The sequence below is a fragment of the Primulina eburnea genome, chromosome 14 (assembly GCF_022965805.1).
Source record: "Primulina eburnea isolate SZY01 chromosome 14, ASM2296580v1, whole genome shotgun sequence".
NCBI classification, from domain to species: Eukaryota; Viridiplantae; Streptophyta; class Magnoliopsida; order Lamiales; family Gesneriaceae; genus Primulina; species Primulina eburnea.
Window position 1 is genome coordinate 5,225,701 of NC_133114.1, and position 26,383 is coordinate 5,252,083.

Below are 26,383 nucleotides of genomic sequence, written 5' to 3' on the forward strand. Positions count from 1 at the left end.
AAAGTTGTCACTGTTTGTAAGGCAGAGTTAGAGTTATTTCCGTTTCCTTTTTTTTGGGTGGGTGTGTGTGTGTGAAGGCGCTAAGAAATGTTTAACTGATGGTTACAGCTTTTTGGTACGTTGATTTATGTATAACTATGAACAGATGTCTCGATATGGTGTTTATTGGAGGCAGAGTGCTTATAAAATAGAACTATTAATGTCATTAAATTAACTTAAATAGTTTGAACTAGCAAAAATAATGGTGAACTCCGACGAAATATGAATTTCGATATTCGATATATTGCTATTAGTTTCATTTATTTCTGTCCATTGTGATTGTTCTGAGCAAGCTGTGAGGAGTTATTTTTGTAGCTAGAGTCCTCTTGAGTCTACAGAATTGTAATTGATTCAATAGCAGACTTTTAAGCTGGTTAAAGGGCAAACACCATAACTGAAATTGAGTGTATAGACGTCGTTTACTCTTGAAATGCAAACTAATGAGCATTCTATACTCAATGTTGTAATTGGCGGGAGGCGGGGCAGGACGGTCAGTGACCGTCTACCGCCTAAGAAGTGACTAAGCTGTTGAATTTTTTTAGCAATTTTTTATAGGTAATAAATAAGAATATATAATCATGCAATGTGATTACAAGTAATCATCATTTTTTAAGTAATGTATGTAATTAAATAATGTTTATGCATACAAAAACTTCATAAAATATAATACAATTTAGATAAAGTGCAGATAAATATATAAATGCAAACTAACAAGATGATTAAGGCTGTGGGTGGAGGCGGTTTGACAAAGGCGGATAGCCTCGGAACACCTATAGAGACCGCCTTAGACAAAGGCGGGGCGGTTGACCGACGATTTCGGTTGAGATTAATTCTAGCAAGCGGACTAGGTCAAGTTATAGTAAATGGACGAACAGTCCAAGTATCGATCTCACAGAGACTATTATTTAATTATTAAGATTTAATTATTTTATTTAATCTAGGCAAACAATAACGATCAATTTGATTATTATTACAACTAAGTGAATTTTTAAACTAATTTATGCTAATTTAATGACTAAATCAAATATCCGAGAAGCGTTGGAACTTGGAGATTTTCAAATTCAAATAAAATGACCGGGAACACACGATGGTAACAAACTCTGATTAAAATCATGCACTGGAATTAAATGATCACAGATTATTCAATGTTACGATGCAATTCTCCAATTTAATTATAAATCTATTTCTAGAATTTATAATCATATTTTCATTTAACAGTCCAATTATTTTTAATTGAATTTAATTAAACAAAAACGCATAGAATTATAGCTGTCGCCTAAAATCGCACACTGAAACCGAATACTATTTCTAGTCGATTTAACTGTGTGTTGATTTAATTTTTGAAGCTAATTCCAATCTATTCTCTTTCGAGTCAAGATCGAACAACAAACATGCACTTAATTGGCCAAATCAAAAGCACGAAATTTACGCAAACATTAATCAATAACGAGAAATAATTTCATAGAACAAACAATCCAACGAATAACCAAAAATCAATTGTTTGTCCCTATCGTGCTCCCGATCACAAAAGAAACTACTCCATAAATTCAAAAGTAAAATCAAATTCAATGTTTGAATTCATGTCTGAAAAATATGAAAATAAAAGAGAAGAGAAATTCTCAGTGATGGTGCGCGGTTCTTGCATGAGAAGTGTACGAATTTCTCGCGTTTTTCCCTTCGCCATCGTCGTCTTCAAAGATCCAAAAATTCTCTTAATTCCTCTCCAAGTCGGCTGCCGCTCACGAAATTCAACAACCCCCCTTCTTTCCTAGGTTTTTCCTTTTATTTCCTTCCCCAAAATCACGAGCAAATCTTCGCGAAATCTGATCTCAAAATCATATACACGAACCCCGTGTATGCCTCCGGATTGGGGTCCGTGTGAACTCGATTAATTTATTTTCCCGGGAGACATCGTACACGGACCCCGTGCAGGGGTCCGGATTCAGGTCCGTGTATTTGCGCAACTTTTCATTCTTGGATGTTGTTGGACACGGATCCCGTGTAGGCCTCCGGATTGGGGTCCGTGTCTTCTCATTGTGATCTCCTCCTATTTTTCCGGTTTTTTCTGACATGTCATTACGACGTTTGACTCTTCTTTATTTTCTTTGGCTTTTTATCATCTTTTGGTCAAACCTGCAAATGGCAATAGTAACACAAATTAAGCGCAAAACTCGGAATAACAATGCCAGATAAGCACGAATACGACAAAATAAGATCCCTAAAATGCTATATAATTCGTGCTTATCAACTCCCCCACACTTAACCTTTGTTTGTCCTCGAACAAATCAGATAAAAAATAAAGATGAGAAATATCTCAGATTCAGAACTCAAGTACCACAATCAAAACTTCTCAATTTGTCAAACTCTTTCACCCCCGGTCAAAAGATCACGCTTCGCATATCACAAGATTCGTTTTCATCGCAATTTAAGGTTCAAACATTTACCCAGTAAGGATCAACAGAGCAAGATGTGTGTAGTGTGCAAGTCAGACTCGTACTCATCTCCAGCTACTTAGTTTCATGATCACGTATTTTCATTTGTTATCGAGACGCCCCATATGCTTGACTTTCATACCCCTCTCTACTAAATGTTGAACGACGATGACTTGGTTAATAGGTCTTTTCAAGCTTATAACGTAAGGCCACGGTTCACGGTTACAATAGAAGTATGGGAATCAAAAGTGAGAGGAAACAAAAATTAATCCTGCAGCACATTCATCCAACATTTGAGTCATCACCCATTACTGTATTTTCATCATTTTCAGAGCTCTATTGTCTCCTTTCTTTCTCATTGTCCACCAACTTTCACCCACAGATTTTTCGGGTGTTTTCAATACTATACACGCGCCCTTTTTTTTCTTTTTTTTTTGAATAAGAATTCTCCTTCGCACATCTTTCTTCAATCCATTAGAGTAATTCAAACATTTCAATGTGCACAGAAGGTTTATTTCTCTCACATGTAGGTAGGAGAAGTGTATAGGCTAAGATTCAGGTAGTTGATGTGGGACATAGAATAAATGACGAATGAGGGCTAATTGTGTGTCATTGACACACACCATTCGATTTTTACAGGCTCAAAAGGGTTACTAGAGACAATACATGATGTATCGGTTAGGCTTGAAAGGCTCAAACGGTCCAAAGATCGCCTAAATCATCCCTAAGTCACCATCGTTCGTATTTTCGCTTCGAGGGCTAATCAGACGAGTTCTAGGGATCGTTGTTCGATGTTTTTTTTTAGTTCACAATTCACCAATTCACTAGCAATGAGTAAAAGTTTGACTATGTACATTGAAAGAAATGTTGATCCAGAACTGGTTCATGTCTGTCCCTCTCCTCGAAAATACGACTCCTCTCATTCAATACTAGGCATGAAACTATTTTTCGGGTGATCCAAAATCTAACAAATTAATCCGATTATTAAGTGAAACGAGAGTTCTTTGTCTAAAAATAGTCCAATCCTACTAGAAAACTGTTGTTAAGTGTTGTGCAATGATGTGAAACAAAACTGATCCACCCCCACACTTTGATAACGACACTGCCCTCAGTGTAAAGCAATATAAAATGAACAATGAAGACATTTATATTAAACGAAAGAAAACACTTCCCTGGACAAATGTCGAGCCAGTGGTGAAAATGTGGGACAAATCAGCAAATCCTAAAAAAATGACATCGAATGCACCAAAAACCGTAAAATGTAATAGACAAAAACACGCAAGCACTCCAATACAGTCCAAAAGATAATAAACACAAATAGCATGTCCCAAAACATCAATAACAACGAACGAAATCTCGAAGTTAAATAAAATGAATACAGTCCTCCACACGGCCTAAAATAAAGCTACTCCTCATCGTCTGATCCTATGTCAAAATCCTCCATCCTGTTAAGTGCCGATCGGTCCCATGGTGTAGCGAAGATATCGTCTGAAGAAGGCTGAATCCCAAGGTGGTGCTCGATGCGAGCCAGTCTAGTGCGGATGTCGTCCATGCAATCACACATGGACGAGTAGACCTGACGTGCTCCTCTGGGGGGGCGCTGTCGTGGTGGCATATGAACCTGTGGTCCGGCTCTAGCATCCAAAGCTGCTTCTTCTCCAACTCTATCTTCCTGGATGCGCTCAGCTGCTGTAGGTGGAGGTACCGGTGGGTCACGGGAATGTCCACTGATATGGCGACTGGCCGGATTACGGTACCACGCACCCTGTCGGAATATAAAATACATGCCCTGCATGGCTTGGGCGGTCAGCATATGCGTAGAAGTGGGCATGAGAGAAGTCTCGCCTGTAAGATCGACACCCTGAGCCGCCAAGATCCGGGAAATGATGATAGGGTAGGGGGCGTAGGGTGTCCTATTCTTCGTGGGGTCGACGTGGGCGACTGATCACATGTGGGAAATGATGATCGACGCCACCGGAATAGTAAGAATGGCCCCCAATCCATTCAACATCTTGTCAATGATATAAAGATCCAAATGACGGACCTCATTGTTTTCGGGTTTCCGCGGAATAATGTTCGACCCCGTAAAGTAGCAGATGAGACGATACAGCAGCGGGAGGGTCTTCAGCAGGACGCTGGATCGGGAGCCAGTAGGAGATGTGTGGTAACGGAGTCGGCGACGAGCCTCAGTGATCCGAAAAGTGAGGTCTGAAAAGAAGATATCCACCTGATTGAAGGACACATGCGGTCCTTCATTAGGGACATTCAAGATCGCTGCCAGAGAAGAGCTGGTGACCTCGATAGGAATCCCCTTCACATAAGTAGCAAATATGGCAGACCGGTTATCTCTTTTTCTTCAAAATTGGCAAAGAATTGCCAGACTAGGTCGGGGAAATATGGTCCTGCAATATCCAGTAGAGGCCCCCATCCAAACTTATCGAATTCAGCCCTCAGTGGCACCTCATTGTCGATCTGTGGATGAATTGACCGCTCAATGATGACCGAGTTTCCATGGAGTGCCGAATACCATTCAAAATTTTCGAGGCTAGTGAATCTGGATGCATCAAAGGGGGATGAGGAGGATGAGGTACCGGCTCGGGCGCGTTTACTGCTCTGTTTGCGGGGTGGCATACTGATTCAAGCGATGATATCTGAAATTCCAACAATTCAATAACAATAATCCAATCAACCAATCTCAAATACCCCGACAAACACGTACACCAATCCAATAATTTACCACAAACAGTACGAATTCACTCCAACTGATCCCAACGCAATGAAGGAAACCAATACCCGATGCTAGTCAACCCACATTAATTAATGCTCAACAACAATATATCCCGAGAGCAGACCCGATGCAAAAACAACGCAAATCTTAAACAATCGAAGTCCAGTAGTTTAACAAACGAAAAACGATGCCCAAATCACGAACATGTGCAATACATTCACTGTCGGCAGTAACACAACATCCCCAAAGCTGATAAACGGCAAATGGAAGGAAGGTAAAGTCGCGCTTACTGGAACAAAGATGAGGAGATGGTGAACGTGGTGCTAGGTGGGCGGCGGCGCCGGCATGGAGCCGGCGACTGGTGGTGCAACAGGAGGTTGTAAGGTGCGGTTCTGGGGAGGTAGTGGTGTGTACCGAAGTAGGAGATGGCTTTCAGCGGTGATGAGTGGTGGTGGTCGGTAACCGGAGGCGGCGGTGGCTGAAAAGCGGCGGCGTGGCGGGCGGAGTAGTAGGTTCGAGTTGGGGAATTAGGGATTCAGGAATGGGAAGTCGCGAATGTTTTCTGATTTTGTCAAGAAAGTGAAGGACACGGACCCCGTGTAGGAGTCCGTGTATAGGTCCGTGTCCATGCGCAAATTCGAAAAATTGGGAAATGAATGCCACGGACCCCGTGTATGGGTCCGTGTCAGGGTCCGTGGTATCGCGCAAAAATATGAATATGAAAGAGCTGGGCCACGGACCCCGTGTATGGGTCCGGGTAGACATCCGTGTTCTCTCTCAACTTAAAAATTTTGGGTGTAATTAGATACGGACCCCATGCAGGGGTCCGGTTCCGGATCCGTGTCCGCTTGAAATTTTGGAACGCTGGGAGTGAAAATACACGGACCCCGTGTAGGGGTCCGGGTATAGGTCCGGGATGTTTCGGGAAAATTGGGGGTTCAGAAAGCGTAGACACGGCTCGAAAGTTTGATAAGTTGGAAAGAATTAGAAACGGACCACGAACTAAATACACAATGCAAAACCAGATATGGACAAGTCTATACATCTACTCATCAAATTCGAAACTCAATCAAGCACACAAGATTCAAGAATTGTACAGAAACTTCCCTGATCTAATTGACGTTCTGAAAAGGCTCGTCTTGATAGACTCCTCCACACTTGAAAATTCCACCGCCAGTAGATAAATTACCTGCACCACCATTTACTGAGAATAACTCACTAACTAGATGCATAAAACAAAAAAAAAAAGAAAACTGGAATAAAACAAGGAAGAAACTAAAATAAAACACTGGGTTGCCTCCCATCAAGCGCTAAATTTAGAGTCGATAGCCTGATTGTACTCCCTTGATTCAGTTTGGATCCTGCAGATCCACTGGGGTCGGTCCATTGGGTATGACACCACCATGATAAACCTTCAGCCTATTCCCATTCACTTTAAATGCTCCAGTTGCTTCGCTAGTGATCTCCACTGTCCCATAAGGGAAAACTTTCGTGATGGTATATGGTCCTGACCACCGTGAACGCAACGTACCTGGCATCAACTTCACTCTAGAATTATATAATAATACCTGTTGACCCACCACAAATTCTCGATGAACAATATTCTGATCATGCCAACGTTTGGTCTTCTCCTTGTAAAGCTTGGCATTCTCATACGCCTCCAACCTAAACTCATCCAATTCGTTTAGCTGCAGCACTCTCTCGTCACATGTGGCTTTAGCATCAAAATTCAGAAATTTAGTAGCCCAATAAGCCTTATGTTCAAGTTCTACAGGTAGGTGACATGACTTTCCATACAATAATTTGAAAGGGGACATGCCAATGGGGGTTTTAAAAGCCGTGCGGTACGCCCAAAGTGCATCGTCGAGTTTCCTAGACCATTCTTTCCTTGAAGCACCGACAGTCTTCTCAAGAATGCGTTTAAGTTCTCTGTTTGAACCTCGACTTGGCCACTAATTTGAGGGTGGTAAGGTGTGGCCACCTTATGTCGGACACCATACTTGGCCAATAGACTGTCAAATTGACGATTGCAAAAGTGAGTACCCCCATCGCTAATAATGGCTCTAGGTGTGCCAAAACGTGAGAAAAAATGTTTCATGAGAAATTGAACGACAACCCTAGAGTCATTAGTTTTGCATGCAACCGCCTCTACCCACTTAGATACGTAGTCTACAGCCACCAAAATGTACTTGTTCCCAAAAGAAGCCGGGAACGGACCCATGAAATCGATACCCCACACATCAAATAATTCACACACAAGAATATTATTGAGAGGTAATTCATGTCTCCTAGAGATATTACCTGTTCGCTGACAATCTGGACATTTTGTGACATATACATGCGCATCTTTAAACAAAGTAGGCCAATAAAAACAAGACTGGAGGACTTTGGATACAGTTCTAGTTACTCCAGAGTGGCCTCCAGCCGGACCAGCATGACAATGAAACAAAATCGCACTCACCTCTTCTTGGGGAACACATCTACGGATTATACCGTCTGCACATATTCTAAACAAATAAGGATCTTCCCACATATAATATTTCAAATCCGAGAAAAATTTCTTCTTTTGCTGATACGTAAAATGGGGAGGAATGAACTTACTTGATAGATAATTAACAAAATCGGCATACCATAGTAAATTGTTGATTTCAAAGAGTTGTTCATCTGGGAAATCATCGCGAATAAAGTCATTACCTTGAATTGGATTTTCCAATCGCGAAAGATGATCTGCGACTTGATTCTCTGTCCCCTTCCTATCGATTATCGTCAAGTCGAATTCCTGCAAAAGAAGAATCCAACGAATTAGCCTTGGTTTCGCATCCTTTTTAGACATTAAGTATTTCAAGGCTGAATGGTCGGTGTGCACTACAACTTTGCTCCCTATTAAATAAGATCGAAATTTATCCAGAGCAAAAACCACATCAAGAAGCTCTTTTTCTGTAGTGGCATAGTTCAGTTGGGCGGCTGACAATGTCATACTAGCGTAGTAGATGACATGGATGCATTTTTCTCTCTTTTGTCCCAACACTGCCCCTAGCGCTGTGTCGCTTGCATCACACATCACCTCAAATGGCGACCCCCAGTCAGGTGCTATCATCACAGGTGTTGTGATCAATTTTTTTTTTCAAAATCTGAAATGCCTGTACACACTCATCAGAAAAATCAAAGTGCACATCTTTTATCAGTAGATTGGTCAGTGGCTTAGCAATGCAGGAAAAATCTTTGATAAAGCGTCTATAAAACCCTGCATGTCCTAAAAAACTACGCACTCCTCTGATGTTCGTTGGGGCTGGGAGTTTCTCAATTACTTCAATTTTTGCTTTATCGACTTCTATCCCATTTTCAGAAATTTTGTGGCCCAACACAATCCCCTCTCTCACCATGAAATGGCATTTTTCCCAATTCAAGACCAGATTTGACTCCTCACATCTCTCTAAGACCTTAGACAAATTAATCAAATAAGTATCAAATGAAGATCCAAAGACAGAAAAGTCATCCATGAATATTTCTATAAAATCCTCAATTATGTCATGAAAAATCGCCATCATGCAGCGTTGGAAAGTTGCTGGTGCATTACATAGACCGAATGACATTCGTTTATATGCAAATGTCCCGTAAGGACAAGTAAATGTGGTTTTCTCCTGATCTTCAGGGTCAAAGGGAATTTGCATATAACCAGAATAACCATCCAGAAAACAATAAAAAGAATGTCCAGCCAGCCTTTCCAACATTTGATCAATAAACGGGAGGGGGAAATGGTCTTTACGGGTGGCGTCGTTAAGTTTTCTATAATCGATGCAAACACGCCACCCTGTAACAGTTCTCGTGGGAATTAATTCATTATTATCATTTTTCACAACAGTGATCCCACCCTTTTTCGGAACAACTTGCACTGGACTAACCCACCTACTATCAGAAATCGGGTAGATAATACCTGCGTCCAGTAGCTTTATCACCTCTTTCTTCACTACCTCTTGCATGGCTGGGTTTAGACGTCTTTGGGGTTGAGTAGACGTCTTGTGATCGGTCTCCATCAGAATCTTGTGCATACACATAGAAGAGCTGATCCCCTTAATGTTTGCGATGCTCCAGCCGATGGCTTTGATGTTGTCTCTCAGCACTCGCAACAGCTTTTCTTCCTCCTTACCTGTCAAAGTAGATGAAACAATCACTGGCAATTTATCATTATCAAGCAAAAATAGATATTTTAAGTGCGAAGGAAGAGGTTTCATCTCTAGAAGAGGTTTAATCTCTAGGATCGGGGCTTCTTCGATGGATGATTTTAAAGGTCTTGGGACATGCCCAAGCTCCCCAATCCTAGAGTTTACCGTTTTCGACAGTGGTATGCCTGCATCCAAATAGGAGATACATTCATCAAGCTCTTGATTTCCCAATTTTTGTGGCAATGGATGAGTTAAGCAAATCTCTAAAGGGTCCGCACCTATCATTCCCTGTAAATCACACTCAAAAAACTCATCAGTAGCATCAATTCGAAAACAATCAGAAGTATCATTAGTATATTTGATGGACTGAAAAACGTTGAATATGACACTCTCTTCATTAAACCTCAAGATTAGCTCGCCCTTTTGCACAACTATCAAAGCTTTCCCGGTGGCTAAGAATGGTCTCCCTAAAATAAGAGGGATCTCTCGATCCTCCTCCATGTCTAGCACAACAAAATCCACCGGAAAGATAAACTTATCGACTTTCACCAACACATCCTCTACAATTCTCCTAGGATATTTAATTGATCTATCAGCTAACTGTAGGGAAATTGTAGTTGGTTTCACCTCACCTATCTCTAACTTCTCAAAACAAGAGTATGGCATTAAATTAATGCTTGCACCTAAGTCACACAAAGCTTTACTAAAATTTGAAGTTCCAATAGTGCAAGGGATAGAAAAACTACCTGGATCCTTAAGCTTCGGAGGGAGTTTATTTTGTAAAATTGCAGAACATTCCTCCGAAAGCTTAACTGTCTCAAAGTCAACCAATTTCCTCTTGTTTGATAAAATATCTTTAAGAAATTTGGCATATGAGGGCATTTGAGCTAAAGCTTCTGCAAATGGAATATTTATATGCAGCTTTTTGAAAATCTCAAGAAATTTTGAAAATTGAGTATCCAATTGCAGTTGCTTCGCTCTTTGGGGAAAAGGGAGTGAGTTAATATCAATATTGGAGTTCGAGTTTAGAGACTTACCTTTCTCCCTGGCGTCCTCTGACATGTGCTTGGATAAGTCCTTCCCCTTCACACTGCCTTCAACATCGATCACTTTCTGTTTTATGGGAGACATCGCCGTGACAGCATTGACACCTTTTGGATTCTTTTCCGTGTCACTAGGTAGTGTACCCGGAGCTCGTGTAGCCATTTGTGTCGCTAACTGCCCTAGTTGCGTCTCCACTCTTTGCATCATGGCATCATGGTTTTGCCATCTCATCTCATTCCCAGCTATGTACTTGGCAAGCATATCCTCTAGATTTGACTTGCTATCCTGTGGCTTGAAACCGGGTGGCATAGACGGTCCATTACCTTGCGGAGGTTTAGGTGGTTGCTGAGGAGGCTTTTGTTGTGTAGGATGTTGTGGAGGATTAAACTGTAGTGGTTCAACAGAATTTTCTGACGGTCTCCAACCAAAATTCAGATGATTCCTCCAACCCGGATTATATGAGAAACTGTATGGATTATATTGCTGACGGCCCTGGTTTCCCACATAATTTACTGAATCCCCACCAAAGCACTAGCACTTCCTTGAATCTGATTTACTGACTTGACTGGTATTGACTTCTGTGTTTGTAACTGTGCCATCTGATGTGTCAATCCATCAAGTTTTGCTGTAATTGCTGTCAGAGCATCCATCTCAAGGAATCCTACCTTATTTTCCATCCGGTTATCTTGCCAACCTACATTGCTTTCGGTCATATTCGATATGATTTCCAGTGCTGCAGTCGGCGTTTTTCGATATAAGCTCCCATTTGCTGCCGCATCAAGCATAGATCTCACAGAAAGATCCACCCCATAATAGAATGTCTCAACATGCTGGCCAATTGAAAAGCCATGTCTCGGGCACATCCTCAACATCTTCTTAAATCTTGCCCATGCTGAATTCAGTGATTCCCCATCTCTCTGCCTGAAAGATGTGATCTCATTCCGCAATTGTGTAATTTTAGTTGGGGGAAAATACCTGTGCATAAAGAACTCGACCAATCCATCCCATGTCGTTATAGAACCAGCTGGAAGGTCTCGAAGCCACTCCATAGCTTCTCCTTGTAGGGAAAATGGAAATAATCTGAGTCGAATGGCATCAGTACTCACCCCATTGCACTTGATTGTGTCACAGATTGACAGAAAGTTCTCCAGATGTGCATTAGGGTCTTCAAACGGTGATCCTCCAAATTTGACTTGGAGTTGAATCATCTGGATGATGCCTGGCTTAAGTTCGAATGTATTCGCCTGAATCGTAGGACGCACAATACTAGACCCATAACCTCTGAATGCGGGTCGATGAAGTTCCATCAACGTATGATTATCCTTTTCTTCGGCCATCTCCTCAACTTCTGGTTTACGGTCTAATTCAGATTCTGCTTTAGATTCAAACTCCAGAGTCAAGTCGTTGTTCCTTCGAGCTCTGCGGATACTGCGGAGAGTGCTTTCAATCTCAAGATCAAGTGGCACTAGATTTCTGACGTCTTGTGCACGGCTCATATAACACGAGCTAACCCTGAAATCAAAGATTTAAGTGCACGATTTAAGCTCCAAAAGAGTATAAAAAGCTGGAACAAATTTAATTAAAATGCTAAAGATTTAAAAATAAATGAAAGATTTAAAACTAAGAATAAAACCCTAGTCTCAAACAAATAATTTATCCTAATATTAAATAAATAGTCCCCGGCAACGGCACCAAAAACTTGACCGACGATTTCGGTTGGGATTAATTCTAGCAAGCGGACTAGGTCAAGTTATAGTAAATGGACGAACAGTCCAAGTATCGATCCCACATAGACTATTATTTAATTATTAAGATTTAATTATTTTATTTAATCTAGGCAAACAATAACGATCGATTTGATTATTATTTCAACTAAGTGAATTTTTAAACTAATTTATGCTAATTTAATGACTAAATCAAATATCCGAGAAGCGTTGGAACTTGGAGATTTTCAAATTCAAATAAAATGACCGAGAACACACGATGGTAACAAACTCTGATTAAAATCATGCACTGGAATTAAATGATCACAGATTATTCAATGTCACGATGCAATTCTCCAATTTAATTATAAATCTATTTCTAGAATTTATAATCCTATTTTCATTTAACAGTCCAATTATTTCTAATTGAATTTAATTAAACAAAAACTCATAGAATTACAGCTGTCGCCTAAAATCGCACACTGAAACCGAATACTATTTCTAGTCGGTTTAACTGTGTGTTGATTAATATTTTTGAAGCTAATTCCAATCTATTCCCTTTCGAGTCAAGATCGAACAACAAACATGCACTTAATTGGCCAAATCAAAAGCACGAAATTTACGCAAACATTAATCAATAACGAGAAATAATTTCATAGAACAAACAATCCAACGAATAACCAAAAATCAATTGTTTGTCCCTATCGTGGTCCCGATCACAAAAGAAACTACTCTATAAATTCAAAAGTAAAATCAAATTTAATGTTTGAATTCATGTCTGAAAAATATGAAAATAAAAGTGAAGAGAAATTCTCAGTGATGGTGCGCGGTTCTTGCGTGAGAAGTGTACGAATTTCTCGCGTTTTTCCCTTCGCCGTCGTCGTCTTCAAAGATCCAAAAATTCTCTTAATTCCTCTCCAAGTCGGCTGCCGCTCACGAAATTCAACAACCCCCCTTCTTTCCTAGGTTTTTCCTTTTATTTCCTTTCCCAAAATCACGAGCAAATCTTCGCGAAATCTGATCTCAAAATCATGTACACGGACCCCGTGTATGCCTCCGGATTGGGGTCCGTGTGAATTCGATTAATTTATTTTCCCTGGAGACATCGTACACGGACCCCGTGCAGGGGTCCGGATTCAGGTCCGTGTATTTGCGCAACTTTTCATTCTTGGATGCTGTTGGACACGGATCCCGTGCAGGCCTCCGGATTGGGGTCCGTGTCTTCTCATTGTGATCAAGATTATGAACTGAATCAAAAGTTGGTTTTAAACCATATAGAGACTTTTGATGGACTTGAAGTGTGAAAGTTCTGTTTCCACAGTGTATGTGTGAGTTGAGGATCAGTGTTGTGTGTTACAGAATATAGGTGTTGTGCGTAGGTGTTGCAACACTCACGACAACATGCAGCGGAAGTTACGTTTTGACAAATTAACACACAACGTGAATTATAATAAAGTGACAACCGAGATATGAATTATGCATACTTTATACTTGTGCGGTGCCTCAGGGCAAAATAATTCACTAGAAAACTTGTAAGTTTACAAAAACCAATACTAGTGAAAGAATAAAACAACTCTCTTATTAAGGCGAGTAACAAATTGCATCCTAAACCTCTAACAAACCGTATAACCAATATACAAGGGATGCATCAACCGAGAAGTAAAAAGTCTTCAAAGATTCAACACACTAATCAACACAATGATTAGGTGTTGTCGTCATCGGATGTAAGCACTTCTCGACAACACTTAAACAATAGTACGAGATAGCTTCGATCTCCAAACTCCTCGAACTCCTTCGTCTCTCTACTTGTCGTCACAGCCGTTTTCTTCTTGTAGTCCTATTTAACCTAGACAAAAAGCAATTTCATTAGGAAACAAACTCTTTAAACATAAGGATAATATCTTAAAGATATTGCCATATCATATCATAAAAATATTATAATATCATATCAAATATTATTCACACGTCTAGAAAGGCAAAATATTAAAGATAAACATGGAAAGTATATCAAGGAATAAAATTCCTTTCAATCTCCCCTTTTTTGCCTTTCTGGACAAAACAACCCTCAAATGGTATTTGGCTGAACTCCCCCTGAATTTAAGCCTTCACCTGATGACAAATACAATTTGCCAGTGTTGTATGTTAGATATTGCAACAATGTAGATCATAACACCGGAATATTTCATTAATCAGGAGTGACACATATCAGAGAGAATAAAAGAACAACTGAAGTACTAGAAACATCAAGAGAGAAAATAACGCAAAATAAAATATCATTATTCATCATGACTGCCATCAGCATCTTCATCCATTTGGGCTCCACTGGTTCCAGCTGTATCATCTACTCCCCCTTTTTGTCCAGAATGGTAGCTGGCAGCAAGTAGAAGCTCATAATCTGCCACTTGATTTTCATAATAATCAATGGTCTGCTTGGCATGAGCAATCTGTTGTCGACCATAGTCAATTTGAGCGCGAATATAGGAGACAGATAATGTAACATAACCAGGAGGCGGTGTAGGAGGTAGACTCGCAGTTAGAGGCTCAGATGTATCAGCAGTGTCAGGCTGGGGCTCAGATGTTGTGTCTTCAGTGTGGCCAACATCCGAAGCAACACTCGAACTTTGCCAGGGCAGATCAATCTTTCGGTGGCCCTTAAAGTATGCAGGAGAGATCTTCAGGGAGTCTCTAACAGGGCAGTAATCTTCATCTATATCCGGAATGAATCCTTGAGACTCTAGAATGCCATAGATCAGTGAGGGATATGGCAGTTTAGTTTTCTTGAAGTCCCCCTCAGCATATTGCAATGCTGTTGTGAAGACCAGCTTCCTAAAATTAAAGGCCCTTCCAGTGCCGATATCAAATAGGACCAGAGCTTGTGTTCTGGTCACAACGGTGGAATTTGTCGACGGCTTCCAATTCCAGATGGAAGTCTTATGGAGAACAGAGTAGAAAGAAGTGAGATTAGCAGCACTCAGCTTCTTAGGATAGTCAGGAAACACGGTGATCACACCTCCAGTCAGCACGGAGGTTACAACATGGATGTCAAGATCCTCGTCAGCTTCCTCAACATCGGGAGTGTCATAGAAGGCATTGATCACTGACGGAGAGAAATTGTAAATACGATCACGTACAAACACCCTTCCAAACTTCACAGAGTCCTCATCTCCAACACTCTTCAAGAGATTGCAATAAAATTCCAGCACTACACGACGGCAGTAGGGCACAACTGTAGTGACAGTTGACAGCAACCTCCGGTTCTTGAGAAACTCAATCAGGTTGTATCTCCCATAAGCACTAACATCAATATTTTTCTCTTCTATCATCTCTCTCTGAACAAACAGCGGCCATAACGCCATGGCATCTTCAGAATAAAATTTGGGAGAGAATGACTTACTCAAGTCGTAGTTAGCAGAGTCAGTGTGGTCCTCGGTGTTGTCAACATCGTCCTCAACACCGGCAGCATCAGGGGTAGCTTCTTCTTCGAAAGATTCATTCCCCTCAGAACTAATATCTTCAGAACCCTCATCATTCTGTTCTTCAGATTCAAAATCCGATACAGATGTTGAAGAGGAATCTTCAGGAGCTCCAGGTTGATTTTGTTCAAATTCCTTCAGCATTTCTGAGTCAAGCTCATCCTCGTTGGAAATTCGTTTCTGGGCAGCCTTTTCTTCCTTAAGGTGAGCAAGAAATTCCGCCAAAGATTGTTCATCTTCTTCAGCCTTCTCTGAGGTTCCTTCACCAGCAGGACTTTGGGGATTTTGAGTGGGGGTTTGTTTTCCAGTATCAGAGGTGGAACTTGATACCTTTGCTGCAGCAGTTGGTCTGGGACGAGCCACCACCCGATGAGAAATCGGTGTCCAGAAGATTAGAAGTTGTAGATGCCCGTGGTTTCTTGGTTGGAACAAAGTCAGGGTCGAACCCTGCTTGTCTCTTTGACTTTCTGCGCATGGGGGATTTGATTCATCCACAAAAGTTGTGAACAGCAACTAGCAGCTGCGACATACTCAGATTCAGCAGTGGACAAGGACACACAATTTTGCTTTCTCCTATACCATGACACCAAATTGTTACCAAGATAAAAACATCCACCAGTGGTACTCTTCCTATCATCTAGGTTTCCTGCCCAATCAGCATCACTAAAACCCACTAAATTGGTGTTTGTTTCTTTGGTGTACCACAAGCCTAAGTCAACTGTTCCAGAAATATATCGCAAAATTCTTTTAACAGCTTTTAAATGAGTGACTTTAGGATCAGCTTGGTACCTGGCACACAAACATACACTAAACATGATGTCGGGACGACTTGCACTCAAGTAAAGGAGACTGCCTATGATGCTGCGATACTGGGTGTTGTCAACACTTGCAGCAACATCGTCCTTGGATAGTTTTTCAGTCGACCCCATTGGAGTTTTCATGTGTTTAGTGTTCTCAGTAGAAAATTTCTTTACCACATTCTTGGCATACTTAGATTGGCATAGAAAAATACCATCATGCATTTGTTTAATTTGTAAACCAAGAAAGAAACTCAATTCTCCTACCATACTCATTTCAAATGTGGTAGACATGCATTTAACAAAATCATCAACATGCTTTTGAGAAGAAGCACCAAAGATTATGTCATCCACATAAATTTGACACACAAGTATATCATGCTTTGACTTTTTAATAAAAAGGGTTTTATCAACCTCACCTCGTTTGAAGCCCAAGTCAAGCAGATATTCCGTAAGCTTACCATACCATGCCCGTGGAGCTTGTTTCAGTCCATACAGTGCCTTTTTCAACTTGTAGACATGGTTCGGGTGGTGTGGATCTTCAAATCCTTTAGGTTGGCTTACATACGCTTCTTCTTCCAAAATGCCATTCAAAAATGAACTTTTCACATCCATTTGATATAATTTTATATCCATGTGACAAGCAATAGCAAGTAAAAGTCGGACTGATTCAATTCGAGCAACAGGGGCAAATGTTTCATCAAAATCAATCCCTTCAATTTGAGTATACCCTTGAGCAACTAGCCTAGCTTTGTTTCTCACAACAATTCCGGATTCATCAGTTTTGTTTTTAAAGATCCATTTGGTTCCAATAAGATTCACATTATCGGGTCTAGGAACCAAATCCCACACATCATTTCTAACAAATTGTTCAAGTTCCTCATGCATAGCATTGACCCAAAATTCATCTATTAAGGCTTGATTAACATTTTTGGGTTCAATTAGAGAAACAAAACAAGAATGGCTTACCTGAGAGTATACGGAAGTCATGCATACTAGTCCCATCATTTTCCGATAGTCCACCTTCTCCTTTCTTCTAGTTTGCATTCCTTCAAATGTCTCTCCAATGATCTGGGACTAAGGATGATTTTTCTGAATCTTGCTGGGAATGTCAGACCCATTTGTTACATCAACATCATCTTCCCCATTTTCTTCTGGTTCATCATTTGCTTCTGCCAGTGCAGGTGTTGGCTTCGGTGTTACAACACCGGGTGCAACATCTGTATTAGGCAGTGGCTCACTTACATTCAGCAGCCCATCAACATCATCCTCGATTGTTTTTCCCGTCAGATCTGCAAGATCATCAAAAACAACATTAATAGATTCCATAGTCGTCCTTGTTCTAAGATTGTACATGCGATATGCACGACTGTTGGATGAATAGCCAAGGAATAAACATTTGTCACTTTTAGAATCAAACTTTGCAAGATGGTCTCGATCATTCAAAACATAACATACACACCCAAAAACATGAAAATACTTCAGGTTCGGCCTCTTTCCCATGATGATTTCATAGGATGTCATAGTAGAACCATTCCTTAAGTACACACGATTTGAAATATGACATGCTGTGTTTAAGGCCTCAGCCCAAAATCTTTTTGAAATATTCTTTGAATTTAGCATGACCCTAGCCATTTCTTGCAGTGTCCTGTTCTTCCTTTCGGCTATTCCATTTTGTTGGGGAGTCTTAGGGGTCGAAAATTCATGAGTTATCCCTCTCTTTTCACAGAATGATATAAAGTGTGAGTTTTCAAATTCTTTACCATGATCGGTCCTTATCTTTCCAACACTCAGATTATGTAGATTAGTGATCTTAGCATGTAATTTCTTAAAAACTTCAAATGTATCGGATTTTTCTCTAAGAAATCTTATCCATGTAAAGCGAGAGAAATCATCCACACAAACACATGAATACTTCTTACCTCCAAGGCTTTCCACTTCCATTGGACCCATAAGATCCATGTGCAACAGTTCAAGACACCGTGTTGTCCCAAAGTGTTGCAACACTTGATGAGGAACACGTGTCTGCTTACCCTTTTGACATGCACCACAAACATAAGGAATTCCAGAGGATAAATTAGGCATACCTCTCACAGCATCGTACTTACCAAGATTCTTTAGTGTCTTGAAATTTGCATGACCCAATTTTTGATGCCACAAGTTCAGTTCACTCACCTTTGAATGATTGCACACCAGGTCTTCTCCAAGTTGATAGCAATTGTCAGCAGACCTTGTACCTGACAAAATACAAGTATTAGTATTATCAAAAACTTCACAATTGTCTTTATCAAACTTAACATATAAACCATCATCACAAAGTTGACTTATGCTTATTAAGTTTGAGTTAAGCCCTTCAACATAAAGCACATTGTGTAGACTAGGCAATCCATCAACATTCAAGGTTCCTTTGCCAGCAATTTTTCCTTTTGCACCTCCTCCATATGTCACATGACCATTCTGTAATTCAACATAGTCAATCAAATGGTCCTTAGAGCCTGTCATGTGGCGTGAGCAGCCACTGTCAAAGTACCATATACCTGCAATGTTAGTTTTTAATGAAGTATAGATAACAGAACATTTAATATTGGCCTTGGGTACCCAAACCTTTTTTACTGATGGCTTCCTGTTGGCAGTGTTGCGCCGAGTGTTGTACAACACCTGTGGCAACACCTGTTTAGATTCCCATCTTTTGTAGTCATCTCTAAGTTTAAAACAGTAGTGTTTGATGTGACCAGGTCTAAAACAGTAGTGACAGATGAAGTGACGTTTCCTAGACTTGGACTTCTTGGTAGACAATTGCCTCTTCGATGGAGCACCTTTACCAGTGTGTGGTACATTCGAAGTTTCAGCCTTTTCCTTGACAAAGACAGTTGGCTTTCTTTCAGTATTGGATGATTCTCCAATTTCAAACAAGCTATTTGAATAACCAAGTCCAGCTTTGTCATTCTTTCCATTCATTAGAAGTGAATCAAGTTTAGATGTACTTGAATTAAGCTTGGCAAAAATTTGAGATGATTTTTCAAGCTCCTCCTTGACTTTGCATAGCTCCAGATCTTTCTTGCTCAAGATTACTTCAAGTCGTGATACTTGAGACTTCAACTCAGTGTTCTCTTTGGATAGAATTGCATTCACTTTATTTCGTTTGATCCAGTGTTCGTACAATTCTTCATACATTGTCTGCACACTTTCCAGAGTGATCTCATCATCATCTATTTCCTGATTTTCAGACTGACTTGATTCATTAAGGGTTGTAGAATTGAGACATAAGGAATTTGAAGAGATGTTGCGACCAGGTATTGCAACACCGGTGGCAACACCCAATGGGTTGATTTGCATTAAGCGTTTCTCCTTGATCACAGCAGACAACGATATATGTTTTTCAGATTCATTTGATTCTTGGTCATCATCAGACTCTTCATCACTTAGAGTGACAGTCATGCCTTTGTTTCTTCGAAGTCGATTGGCACATTCATTGGCATAATGTCCATATCCGGAACACTCTCTACATTGCACTGAATCCAGATTTTTGACATTTGATTGGATTTGCAATTCGGTTTTCGGTCGAAATTGTCCTTTCATAGGAGTAAACTTTTGAGCTTTTGCAGAAGTGGAGTTATTTGGCAACTCAGATTTTTGTCCAATTATCTTCTTTTCTCTCATAGTCTTCAAGTAATCTCCAAATTTCTTAGTAAACAGAGAGATCGATTCTTCACCTAAATCAGAGTTATCCACCTCTTTAGATATTTGAAGGATTTCATCATAAGATTCGGTTGAGGCTTCAAAGGCTATTGTCTTCCCTTTATCCTTCCTTTGTAAATCAAGATTCATCTCAAAAGTTCTGAGAGAACTCATTAATTCATCCAGGTTGATCGTTGAAGTGTCCTTAGATTCTTCAATAGCACAGACTTTGACATTGAATCTCTCAGGAAGAGATCTTAGGACCTTGTTCACCAGTCTTTCATTTGGTATGGGATCTCCTAGACCATGTGATTCGTTTGAGAGTTGTCTCAACCGGCAGTCATACTCAAGAATAGACTCCTTGTCCTCCATTCTCAGGCTTTCAAATTTTGATGCCACCATCCTCAGCCTAGTTTTACGCACACTTGCGGATCCTTCACAGTGCTTCTGGAGTATCTCCCAAGCATCTTTGGCGCATACACAAGTGGTGATTAAATTAAACATCCTTGTGTCAACAGATGAAAATATAGCATTGAGAGCCTTAGAATTGTAGTTTGAAGATTGCACTTCATCGACAGTCCATGTACTTTCAGGTTTGAGCCGTGTGTCTCCATCAGCATCCTCGAGTTTTGGTGGACTCCAACCATCATGTACACGTTGCCAAGCTCTTTCATCAATGGATTTAATAAAAACCCTCATTTTTACTTTCCACAATGCATAGTTTGATCCATCCAACACGGGAGGCCTAAAAACAGTATTTGTTGATCCTTCCATGATCCCTTTTCACTCTGAAAACAAAAAAAAAAACAGGATCTCACTTAGTAGCGTCAAGTGGAAGCTCTGATACCAATTGAAAGTTCTGTTTCCACATTGTATGTGTGAGTTGAGGGTCAGTGTTGTGTGTTACAGAATATAGGTGTTGTGCGTAGGTGTTGCAACACTCACGACAACATGCAACGGAAGTTACGTTTTAACAAATTAACACACAACGTGAATTATAATAAAGTGACAACCGAGATATGAATTATGCACAAGTATAAAATACTTGTGCGGTGCCTCAGGGCAAAATAATTCACTAGAAAACTTGTAAGTTTACAAAAACCAATACTAGTGAAAGAATAAAACAACTCCCTTATTAAGGCGAGTAACAAATTGCATCCTAAACCTCTAACAAACCGTATAACCAATATACAAGGGATGCATCAACCGAGAAGTAAAAAGTCTTCAAAGATTCAACACACTAATCAACACAATGATTAGGTGTTGTCGTCATCGGATGTAAGCACTTCTCGGCAACACTTAAACAATAGTACGAGATAGCTTCGATCTCCAAACTCCTCGAACTCCTTCGTCTCTCTACTTGTCGTCACAGCCGTTTCTTCTTGTAGTCCTATTCAACCTAGACAAAAAGCAATTTCATTAGGAAACAAACTCTTTAAACATAAGGATAAAATCTTAAAGATATTGCCATATCATATCATAAAAATATTATAATATCATATCAAATATTATTCACACGTCTAGAAAGGCAAAATATTAAAGATAAACATGGAAAGTATATCAAAGAATAAAATTCCTTTCAAAGTGTACAAGTCCTATTTCAACTAATTAATGGGAGACCAACATAAGATTGGTGACAAATTTATAAATAGGCTATGTGAGCCTATCATTGGACATAACATTCAACAAATGATTTTCGAAATCTTCCTCTCAAACCCTAGTGTTGGCTGAAATATTCCTTTAAAAAAAGAGTTATATTCGTTTAACATTCAGAATAGTTGGAACCAATTTCAAACATGATTTTTTTGGAGGTATTAATTTTTAAACACCCCGTTGATGTTTATTTATCCATAGTGTGTTTGGGTTAGACATTTACCTAGATTCCCTACTTGTTTTATTGTGTTTTTTGTGTTCTGAATTATTTTGTGATTTTATTGTTTATTATAAAAAATTGTTGGATCTATGATATTTTTGGATAGTTTTTACTATTGTTGTGTCTGACTAACGCGTTTTTATGATATTTGAGATTGTTGAGCATATATTTGAGTTTTTTTGAGTATTTCATTTTTTGACATGTATTTTAACCTGTTTCAACTGTGAGGAGCTTCCCAAAATGTCAAAGTTGAGGTACAACAATTAAACCATTGAATTGATGAGATGGAGTTAGTAGTGGCTAGATTTCAAGATATGAATCAATCGAAATTTTTTTGGTAATGAATAAAATGAGCGATGATAGGGATGGTTGAGGCATATGGACTATCTCTTTAACATGGTAAATTATGAATCTGATAGACAATTGAAGTGACAGTTTTTTAGTTACGTGATCATACATAGCATTGGTGGGAGATTACTACCAAAGTATTGCTGGAAGCGGGTAAGGAAATCACTTGGGAGGTTTTACGTGCCTGATAAGCACGAATTATATAGCATTTTAGGGATCTTATTTTGTCGTATTCGTGCTTATCTGGCATGTTTTATTCCGAGTTTTGCGGTTAATTCGTACTATTATGGCAAATTGTAGGTTTGACCAAAAGAGGAGGAAAGCCAAAGAAATGAAAGAAAAGTCAAGCTCGCAGTGCCATGTCACGAAATACCCAGAAAAATAGGAAAACTTCACAAGAGAGCACCCAGACCCAGAGAACGACCCCGTCAAAGGGTCCGTGTACATCAACCCCAAATAAGACAAAAACCGAGGCTACACGGACCTGTTGACGGACCCCTACATGGGGTCCGTACCCTCATCACCCGAGAACAAAACTTACAGTGTCTGCACGGACCTCCAGACGGACCCCTGCACGGGGTCCGTGTCAGCCATCCTCGAGAAAGAAAAAATCCAGAATCTACACGGACCCCTCTCCGGATGCAGGCACGGGGTCCGTGTGCGCAATATCAGATCGAGATTTTGGCGAAGATTTGCTCGTGATATGGAAAGGAATAAAAGGAAAGAAACGAGACAAAACAAGGGTTGTTGAATTCTGAAGAGGCGGCCGACTTCTGGAGAAAAAAGGGAGAAATTTCCGACTCTGAAAGACGGCAACGGCTTGGGAGAAAATCGAGAGAAAGAGACGCGCTTAACACGCAGGAACCGCACACCATCATTGAGATTTTCTCTTCCCTTTCATTTTCATTATTTTTAGACATGAATTCAATTGATAGATTTGTTTCTAGTTTTGAATTTATGGAGTAGTTTCTTTTGTGATCGGGACTGCGATTGGGACAAACGATTGATTTTTGTTTATTCGTTGGAGTATTTGATTTATAAAATTATTCTATGTTATTGATTAACATTTGCGTAATTTGCGTGCTTTTAATCTGGCCAATTATTTGCATGTTTGTTGGTTGATCTTGACTCGAAAGGGAATAGATCAAATTTAGCTTCAGAAATATTAATCAACACACGGTTAAACCGACTAGAAATAGTATTCGGTTTCAGTGTGCGATTTTAGGCGACAGCTGTAATTCTATTGTTGATAAATGCGTTTTTATTTAATTAAATTCAATTAGAAATAATTGGACTGTTAAATGAAAATAAGATTATAAATTCTAGAAATAGATTTATAATTAATTTGGAGAATTGCATCGTGATATTGAATAATCTATGATCATTTAATTCCAGTGCATGATTTTAATCAGAGTTTGTTATCATCGTGTGTTCCCGGTCATTTTATTTAAATTTGAAAATCCCCAAGTTTCAAGCATCTCGGATATTTGATTTAGTCATTTAATTAGCATAAATTAGTTTAAATTTTACGTAATTGAAATAATAATCAAATCGCTCGTTATCACTTGCCTAGATTAAATAGAATAATTCAATCTTAGTAATTAAATAATAGTCTCTGTTGGATCGATACTTGGACTGTTCGTCCATTTACTATAACTTGACCTAGTCCGCTTGCTAGAATTAATCCCAACTGAAATCTTCGAGCAAGTTTTTGGCGCCGTTGCCGGGGACTATTTATTTGATATTAGGATAAATTATTCGTTTGAGACTAGGCTTTTGTTCTTAGTTTTAAATTTTTTATTCTTTCTTTAGCATTTTAATTAATTTTATTTCAGCTTTTATACTCTTGTGGAGCTTAAATCGTGCACCTAAATTTTTGATTTCAGGAGTCGACTTGTGTTATATGAGCCGTGCTCAAGACGTCGAAGATCTAGTGCCGCTTGATCTAGAGATTGAAAGCACTCTCCGCAGCATCCGTAGAAATAGAAGAAACAACAACTCGTCTTTGGAATCTGAAGCAGAATCTGAAATAGACCGTAAACCAGAAGTTACTGAAATGGCCGGAGAAGAAGATAATCGTACGTTGATGGAGCTTCATCGACCAGCATTTGAAGGTTATGGGTCTAGTATCATCCGCCCTACGATTCAGGCGAATACATTCGAACTCAAGCCAGGCATCATCCAGATGATTCAACTCCAAGTCAAGTTTGGAGGATCACCGTCTGAAGACCCTAATGCACATCTGGAGAACTTTCTGTCAATCTGTGACACAATCAAGTGCAATGGGGTGAGTACTGATGCCATTCGACTCAGATTATTTCCATTCTCCCTACAAGGAGAGGCTATGGAGTGGCTTCGAGACCTTCCAGCAGGTTCCATCACGACATGGGAAGGATTGGTCGAGTTCTTTATGCACAGGTATTTTCCCCCAACTAAGATTACACAATTAAGGAATGAAATCACATCATTTAGACAGAGAGATGGGGAATCACTGAATTCAGCATGGGCGAGATTCAAGAAGATGTTGAGGATGTGCCCGAGACATGGCTTTTCAATAGGCCAACAGGTTGAGACATTCTATTATGGGGTAGATCCTTCTGTGAGATCTATGCTCGATGCGGCAACAAACGGAAGCTTGTACAGGAAAACGCCAACCGCAGCGCTCGAAATCATATCTAATATGGCAGAGAGCAATGTGGGTTGGCAAGACAACCGCAGGGAAAAGAAAGTAGGATTCCTTGAGATGGATGTTCTGACAGCAATTACAGCGAAACTTGATGGATTGACGCATCAGATGGCACAGTTACAAGCACAGAAGTCAACACCAGTCAAGTCAGTGAATCAGATTCAAGGAAGTGCAGAAATGGTTGGTGGTTGATCTAGTGACATGCCATTCATGCCAGATATATCTTGTGAGGGAATACAGTGCTTTGGAGGGGACTCGGTGAATTATATGGGAAACCAAGGTCGTCCACAATACAATCCATACAGTTTTTCATATAACCCGGGCTGGAGGAATCATCCGAATTTTGGATGGAAGCAACCTGAAACTTCTGTTGAGCAACTACAGTTTAATCCTCCACAACATCCTACACAGCAAAGACCTCCTCAACAACCACCTAAACCGCCACAAGGTGCAGGACCTTCTATGCCACCTGGTTTCAAGCCACAGGATAGCAAGTCGAATCTTGAGGATATGCTTGCCAAGTAAATAGCTGGGAATGAAATGAGATGGCAAAACCATGATGCCATGATGCAAAGAGTGGAGACGCAACTAGCGCAGTTAGCGACACAAATGGCTACAAGAGCTCCGGGTACACTACCAAGTGACACGGAAAAGAATCCAAAAGGTGTCAATGCAGTCACGGTTACGTCTCCAATAAAGCAAGAAGTGATCGATGTTGAAGGAGATGAGAAGGAGAAGAAAATATCCAAGCAAGAGTCCAATGACACGTGGGAAAAAGGTAAGTCTCTAAACTCAAACTCCAACATTGATATTAAGTCACTCCCATTTTCCCAAAGAGCAAAGCAACTGCAACTGGATACCCGATTTTCAAAATTTCTTGAGATTTTCAAAAAGCTGCACATAAATATCCCATTTGCAGAAGCTTTAGCTCAAATGCCCTCATATGCAAAATTTCTTAAAGAGATTTTATCAAACAAGAGGAAATTGGTTGACTTTGAGACAGTTAAGCTTTCGGAGGAATGTTCTGCTAATTTACAAAATAAACTCCCTCCGAAGCTTAAGGATCCAGGTAGTTTTTCTATCCCTTGCACTATTGGAACTTCAAATTTCAGTAAAGCTTTGTGTGACTTAGGTGCAAGCATTAACTTGATGCCAAATTCATGCTTTGAGAAACTGAAAATAGGTGAAGTGAAGCCAACTACAATTTCCCTACAGTTAGCTGATAGATCGATTAAATATCCTAGGGGAGTTGTAGAGGACGTGTTAGTTAAGGTTGACAAGTTCATTTTTCCGGTCAATTTTGTTGTGTTGGATATGGAAGAAGATCGTGAGATTCCTCTTATTTTAGGAAGACCGTTTTTAGCTACTGGGAAAGCCCTGATAGATGTACAAAAGGGTTAGTTGGTGCTGAGACTGAAT

The 26,383-nt window shown here is 39.9% G+C and overlaps 2 protein-coding genes across 2 annotated transcripts; both read right to left on the reverse strand.

The window, feature by feature from the left end:
* Positions 1–6,548: 6,548 nt before the first annotated feature.
* Positions 6,549–8,260, reverse strand: LOC140811120 (uncharacterized). Its single transcript, XM_073168994.1, has 2 exons — positions 7,661–8,260; positions 6,549–7,151 (listed from the first exon to the last, which is right to left on the reverse strand). The coding sequence occupies exons 1-2, from the start codon at positions 8,258–8,260 to the stop codon at positions 6,549–6,551; spliced, it is 1,203 nt and encodes a 400-aa protein (XP_073025095.1).
* A 9,196-nt stretch (positions 8,261–17,456) lies between these two features.
* Positions 17,457–20,831, reverse strand: LOC140811121 (uncharacterized). Its single transcript, XM_073168995.1, has 3 exons — positions 18,747–20,831; positions 18,555–18,616; positions 17,457–18,246 (listed from the first exon to the last, which is right to left on the reverse strand). The coding sequence occupies exons 1-3, from the start codon at positions 20,829–20,831 to the stop codon at positions 17,457–17,459; spliced, it is 2,937 nt and encodes a 978-aa protein (XP_073025096.1).
* Positions 20,832–26,383: the final 5,552 nt, after the last annotated feature.